A 6,930-nucleotide genomic window follows, 5' to 3' on the forward strand; every position below is an offset into this window, starting at 1 on the left:
GTTGTTGCCTATGAGTTGGTTGTGCATTGATTGTACGAAAACACATCAGTAACTTAATGTTATAAAACATGCCTTTGTGTATGATTCAACAAGTATTAGAACAAGCATATGAGTCGAAGTTTATCTGTTCATTTAATCCTTGGAGGATTAAAACTGATATCTAGGCCCCTCGATGATTTTGTTTTGACCTATGTGTCGGGCCCGTTCAGAATGAAATTGATGTGTTCAGTTTAGTTCTATGTCAAAAAAAATCGGAAATCGGGAAACAAACTGCTGGACAATAAGTACAACGTTGTTCCATGTATTTGTTCGGCTGATATCTAGAACATAGGATTATATGATCACTTATCTAAAATGGAACTTCATAGTTCAACAGAGTTTTAAGAGCTACGATTGTTGGTCGGTTCCTGAAGTCATACTTGCAACTATAGTTACCAGACTTATCCAAGTGGGAGACTGTTGGATAAGGTGTGTAAGTCCGTAACTATATTTGGTATGTACTTGACCCGACCCGGTATGATCCATTTGGGTTGCACTTCACTGAAACAATTTGTATGGGTAATATTTTGAGAATAATATTGTTATGATTTATTAATATATTATAAGTTATAATATATTAATATGAAATCATATTTTTTTAATTAGTATTGATCAAGAATTAATTTAGTGTTCAAAAGAGATTAATTAGATATGGACTCTTATATATATATATATATATATATATATATATATATATATATATATATATATATATATTTAATGGGCCAAAGTTCATTTAGGATGGGCTAAGCTTGCATGGATAGTCCATGGAGTTTTTAACCCATGGATCCTATGGAAATGAAAGGTCATGGGTATTAGGGTTCACATGGATGTAACCCTAATCCTCCATACTCTATAAAGAGGTCTTTGGCACATGAAATGGCACTAGTGTGTGAGTGAACAAGAGTGGGCCGATTTCTCTAGTGCATACTATTCTCTCAAGTTTCCAAGTTGATTTGGTGATTTGTGATTCCACTTGAGGCATCCACATTATTGGTGCTAGGCTCTCAAGACTCCAAGCAATCAACCACAAGAAAATGTATGTTATTCTACTAAGGTTTTTATATTATAATTACCTCATAACATGCTAGTTAGGTTGAGAACCTTGGAAAATCAAATTTGCATGTATAATAGAGAAAACATAGATCCAATGTTTCTAGGGTTGCATGTACACCATAGGAGTGTTAGAATGCTCAAAACCCTTCAGATAGGACGTCCCATGTGCTATTCTTTAAGTTATATGATCCTCATGAGCTCTTTTGGCATAATGGTGCCAACTTTATGGTCTTAAGGGCTCCATGCATGCATTAAGTCTACCTTATGGCTTCTTTTGAACATTTGGGCTTCATCTAAGAATACTTGAAGGTAAAGTTGGAAACTTTACGTGGTATTTCAGCTTTTAGGGCCAGATCTACAGTTTGGAGTTATGCATTGGTGGTTTAGTGCTTAATAATTAATTCCTTACCCTCTTAAGCCTAGGGTTTGGGTTTTGAACCTCTTTTGGACCCTTCTTGAGGCCATTTCAGTTAAGATCTAAGTCATGAAGCTCTTAGTTTCGTTAAGGTCGACTTAATGGAATAAGATGTTGAATTCCTAGCAAACTCGACAAGTTGATGGAGGAACTCGACGATTTGGATCGATTTCTCCCAACTTCGCAGACTAATGGATAGACTCAGCGAGTTTATGGAGGAACTCGGCGAGTTGGGTCAACTCGGATTGTTGACTTTGACTTTGACTTTAGTCTTTGACCAAGTTTTTCCTATAAAGGGTAATGGGCATTTTTGTTGTACTTAAGGAAATCTTTTATGTTTAGGGGTTGAGTAGAATCAATATTCAGAGTCGGGATCCGTTCAGCTTTTGAGGTGAGTTTCCTCACTAGGTTCTGCGAGTCTAAGGCACCAAGGTCGACCCCTGTTTGATCATGTTGTTATACTTGTTGTCTGTGTGATACTTGTATGTGCTTGTATATGTATGTCTATTGGGCGGGGCCCGTTATATGAGTGTAGGTGGGATCGTATCTCATTTCTTTCCGAGTGTGGATGGGGCCCGTTATCCGAGTGTGGGCGAGGCCCGTATCTCATTATTGCATGATATGTTTGGTATGCGGTATTTTGGGGGAACTCACTAAGCTTTATGCTTACAGTTTTTAGTTTATGTTTATGGTATTTCCAGTTGTAAAGGGAAGAGCTCAGGATGACTACATTGCACACACAATTGACAAATTGATACATTGGTTTATTTCGAATGTTTGGATGTTATGGAAAATACTATTTATTTATTATTAAATTAAAAATTTTTGGGACCATATTTTTGGATGTTACACTTCATACCACTCTTTTATTGAACTTTCAATTGTGAATACTCTAAACTTTGAAAAGACAGTATTGTTTTTTATATTTTTCTATAACTTTTGTATTGCTTTATATATTTTCTAAAATACTAATAAAAAACAAAAACTATTGTCCAAAATTAGGTCTAGCCTAGTGCAACAACATGTCGTTGTAGGTGTCGAAAAACTTTTCTATAGTTAACTCTATAGCGACTACAATTCCTCACAATCGGCCACCTTCACCGGTACACAAGTCATTTAATAGTGCGAGTGGTTTTTATTTTTTGATGCGGTCCTTTCTAAAAATCGCCTTATTAAATATCTGCAACATCAAAAACTAAGAGAACTGCACCATAAAATAGCTTTGTTAGTGCGGTTTCATAAAATCGCACCATTAAAGCATTTTCTGATGCGATTTCTCAAAACCGCACCAAAAAAACAATTACAACCGCCTCAAAAAATAGTTTTTTAGTGCGGTCTCCCAAAGTCGCACCATTGAAAAATTTTATGATGCGGTTTCCCAAAACCACACCAAAAAATAATGTGGAAACCGCACCAAAAAACAATTACAACCGCCTCAAAAAATAATTCGAACTATAAAACATTGAACCACAGCAAAAAACAATTTGCACTAAAAAACATTGAACAACACCCCTAATCTTTCCTCTAAAAAGTTCATTCGAATTTTTCAATTTACGCAAGATCCTTCCAAATTTCGTTCAAAATTTTCATGTTCAAGCAAGCTACAAGTTGGTTGATCCTTCGAAATTTTCATTTCCCTCATATATTTTCGTTTTCCACCTATATTTTCATTTCCCTCGAAAAGTATGTGTGCCCTGCGTGTGCTTTTCCCCCTTTTACAGACAACACAAGAAGCTTATCTCTTTTCTTCTTCCTTATTTTTTTTTCTAATTAATGTTTAGTTTGTTTAAGGTGAAATAAGTTGGTTGATCGGAAATATGTAGGAGATGGTGGTGCTTGGATGATTCTCGCCAATGGCACAACATTTGTGGCCGGTGTTCAAGGTGGTTAGTGGTGGAGATGGCAGGTACGCAGATAAACTAATTTATGTTCTTCTTTCTTTTTTTTACTTTTTACTGATTTATGTTTGGTTTGTTTAAGGTGGAATAAGGATGATGGATCGAAAGTATGTAGGAGATGGTGGTGCGTGGATGGTTCCCCGCAAAGGCGTAACTCTATTGATGGTGTTCTCGGTGGTTCTTAGTGGAGATGGCAGGTGGTATAAGTATAAGGGTGATCCGAGGTAGCAAGATGTTTAACTAGAAGAGAAGCAGACTCATGAAGATTTAGGAGTTGTTTTCAAGAAATGAAGACGGTAAGGGCTATAAAAAATGATGGTAACTGGGGATGTTGGGTGTTCTTCGTGGATGTAATGGTGTCAACTGATGGTGGTTTATGCTCGGTTGTAAAGGAGGTCAATGTAGAGATGCTCGACGGTGGTTAATGACGATAAAAGTGGTGTGACTTGGTGATTCTTGTGTTATCGGCAGCAAACACGTGGTAGATATGATGGTGGTTTAAAGGTGGTTTCCGGTGGGATGATTTCTTTTTTTTTTTTTTTTTTGGTGTTTTTTGCATTTTTTGGGGCGATTTTCATTATTTTATAGTGTGATTTGTATTTTTCTTGTACTATTTTTTGCTGCAATTTTGACTATTTTTGAGATGGTTTTATAACCACACCATTAAATAAGGGTATTTTTTTATGCGATTTTTGTTATTGTGGTTCAATAACCGCATCAAATAATTATTTTAACAGCATCAACAAATTGTTTCTGTACTAGTGCTTCTATATTTGGAATTAAGACCTATAATGACGACTTGCATTCGTTACTAAAGAATTTTTAGTTTGTTAGTTTAAATGTTACTGCAACGAAATGTCGTCGCAATTGGGTTATCTACAACGACGAGGACAATGTTGTTGCAATTGCTAGTAACAACTACAAACTTATTGCAACGAAGTCTAGCAGCATATGGCACATGACACAACAATTATGCATCCTTTCTTGGATTCCCATGTTTACATGAGGCTTCTCTTTGATCAGGAGGGTTAGTAAAACCCTGAAAATTATATACTGATATGTTTGTATGATGAAAGATGGGCATATGATTTGGTAGTAGCAAGTAGCTTAGAGCTTATGAATCACATATTTATTAATTGATCCTTATCACCATGACATTGACATGTTGAGAAGCCTCAAGGATAAAAATTCCTTATAGGAAAGAAATATCAATATGTTGTTACAAAAAAAACCATCACAGGTGCAAGTAACACATTTGTTCACCATAGGACATCCTTGTAAGCTTTTTTTCTTCATCTGAGATCCAAACTTGTTCAATTTGTACATGAAAATTAAGATTAATGTTCACATTGCTGGTTCCAATCAAATCTCCAAAACAATATCTGCACCCATGACATAATATAATAGAGAATCAACTCCACCATTAAAATCTTAAGGTACAAAAACTCAAGAAGTAGGAAAAGCTTGCTTACATTCAGAATCTGTCTTAACCCATGTGCTGCTTCCTTCATAATCATCCTCTGTCTCAGAGATTTCATCATCCATGGATGTGTCTTGACTGACCAAGTACTTGTTTGGCAATGGCTTGGAAGCAGAACTTTGGGGATGTATCTTCTTGTTCAGTACAGCTCTCAATATCTGCAAGAAGATCAGGTTAATGTTCCAAACACTTCGATCATTTTTTGTGCATTTAAAGGTGTAAAACAGAATTACAGATTGTTGGTCTATATATATATATACCTTCTCCATTCTTGACTTGTCGATGGTTGGGTGCAAGGAGTCATTTATATGGTTAAACCTATTCCTGGATGTGAAGAATTTCTTAAGGAGAAAGGTCAGCGACTTCTTTCTGATGACATTTTTATGATCCACTAAAATACCCTTCATCCCTCTAGATGACATGCCAGAGATGCTACGTTGCACACATATGTCTCTATTCACAAGCTCCTCACATGGAGCTTCATGAGCTTCTGATTCTTTAACTGATTCAGATTCTTCAACGTCCAAAAAAGAGATTAGTTCTTCTTGGATGAGTTCACCAACTTCTTCGGAACTTTCCCTCTCTGGATCTGCTTTCAAGGTACTAATTCCAAATGTCCCAATCGCCAGCAATGATTGAGGCCAATCACTAAATTCTTCTTTCAAAGTAGCTTGCCCCATATTATCTATACCCAAAATTATCAACAATTAGTTCAGAAAAACCATACATTGTTGCCATCTGTCTCTTTCATGCAATGTCATATAATTATCTGCATGCATATACACTCATCAAAAACGAGCAAAAAAACTTAAATGAGGGAATGCTTACAACTAGCCACTACTGCATTTGGCTTCCTCGCAACTTGCTTGACGTTCAACTTGCTTTGCATCCAACTGAATATCTGAAAAGAAATGCATATAAGTTTTAACTGAATACAATAAGCACTACCCAGAAAGTTATTACCCTAATTACCTTCATTGTTAACGAGCTCTTTCAAGCTAAAAAAGGTGGTACTTCAGATTATAGGAAAGATTCAATGAATCAAGTTGAACAACCACAACTAAAGCATGAAGCTTGAGATTGTTTATATATTGGTAGGATTAAGGACAAGTTTCACTGCACTCCAAGCTGGTTGGTTTCCACCGGTTCAAGTTCCCATACATCGCTTTTTGCCGCCCTTTTTTTTAATTTATCTTCTCACTTTATTTGAACCCACATTTTCAACTACTCTTTTAGTATGGTTCTGGTCACACATATAGCATACACAGTATCTTCGTCCAAGTGTAATAATATATATACAAGCACATATGACCAACATGATCTATTTCTTTACTCAATATCTCATTATAAGATTAAAGAAGATTAATATTAGATTTTATAAATAAAAAAGAACTAGGATCCGGAAACAAGATCATCAAGACCTGAAAATGATCATGTATGTATCTTGACACATGCATTTTGATACGAAAATGCAAAAAGAAAAAGAAATCTAATAGCAGAATTGACATGTACCTGAGTCGAGCCATGTGCCCTTAGAAAAGCTATACATGCATCCATATGGATAATATGTCAAACACCAGCATGCATTTGCTTTGGATTATTAATTGTTGATGAAATAAACATTTGCCATTGGATAGGAAGAAAGGGAATGGGCTCACAAGGTGATGTAACGCATGCGCTACGTACGACAGACAAGAAACTAGAATCCAAAAGAAAAACAATTATAACACCACCACTTCACAAGGAAAAAGCATGGGACTATGAGTTTATTATACAGAATATATGTAACACTTTAGATTCCCATATGAAGATGTCCCTCGGCCTCATTAGTCGGCCGATTTTTTTTTATTTTTTTTATTTTATGTATAAGAACAGCTGCAGAAAACCCTACCATTATTAATTTAATTAAATGAAATATATATATCAAAAAGTTTAATTGACTTTTACTTGCACAGACGTGACATCGTCATATGTATGTGTTGATCAATGCCTCAAAGTCCAATAAATATCAATAGCGTTGCCGATAATCTTTCATATACCAC

General features: G+C 35.6%; 1 protein-coding gene across 2 annotated transcripts; it reads right to left on the reverse strand.

The window, feature by feature from the left end:
• Positions 1-4,515: 4,515 nt before the first annotated feature.
• Positions 4,516-6,589, reverse strand: LOC111892617 (protein DEEPER ROOTING 1). 2 transcript variants are annotated; one of them, XM_042895405.2, is made up of 6 exons: positions 6,401-6,589; positions 5,861-6,088; positions 5,717-5,789; positions 5,149-5,573; positions 4,881-5,046; positions 4,516-4,790 (listed from the first exon to the last, which is right to left on the reverse strand). In XM_042895405.2, the coding sequence occupies exons 2-6, from the start codon at positions 5,864-5,866 to the stop codon at positions 4,771-4,773; spliced, it is 690 nt and encodes a 229-aa protein (XP_042751339.1). In that variant the 5' UTR covers positions 5,867-6,088; positions 6,401-6,589; the 3' UTR covers positions 4,516-4,770. The 2 variants fall into 2 exon arrangements, with proteins under 2 accessions (XP_042751339.1, XP_023744438.1); XM_023888670.3 differs by having other exon boundaries at positions 5,861-6,309.
• Positions 6,590-6,930: the final 341 nt, after the last annotated feature.

This window comes from Lactuca sativa, chromosome 5 (genome assembly GCF_002870075.4).
Source record: "Lactuca sativa cultivar Salinas chromosome 5, Lsat_Salinas_v11, whole genome shotgun sequence".
Taxonomy (NCBI): Eukaryota; Viridiplantae; Streptophyta; class Magnoliopsida; order Asterales; family Asteraceae; genus Lactuca; species Lactuca sativa.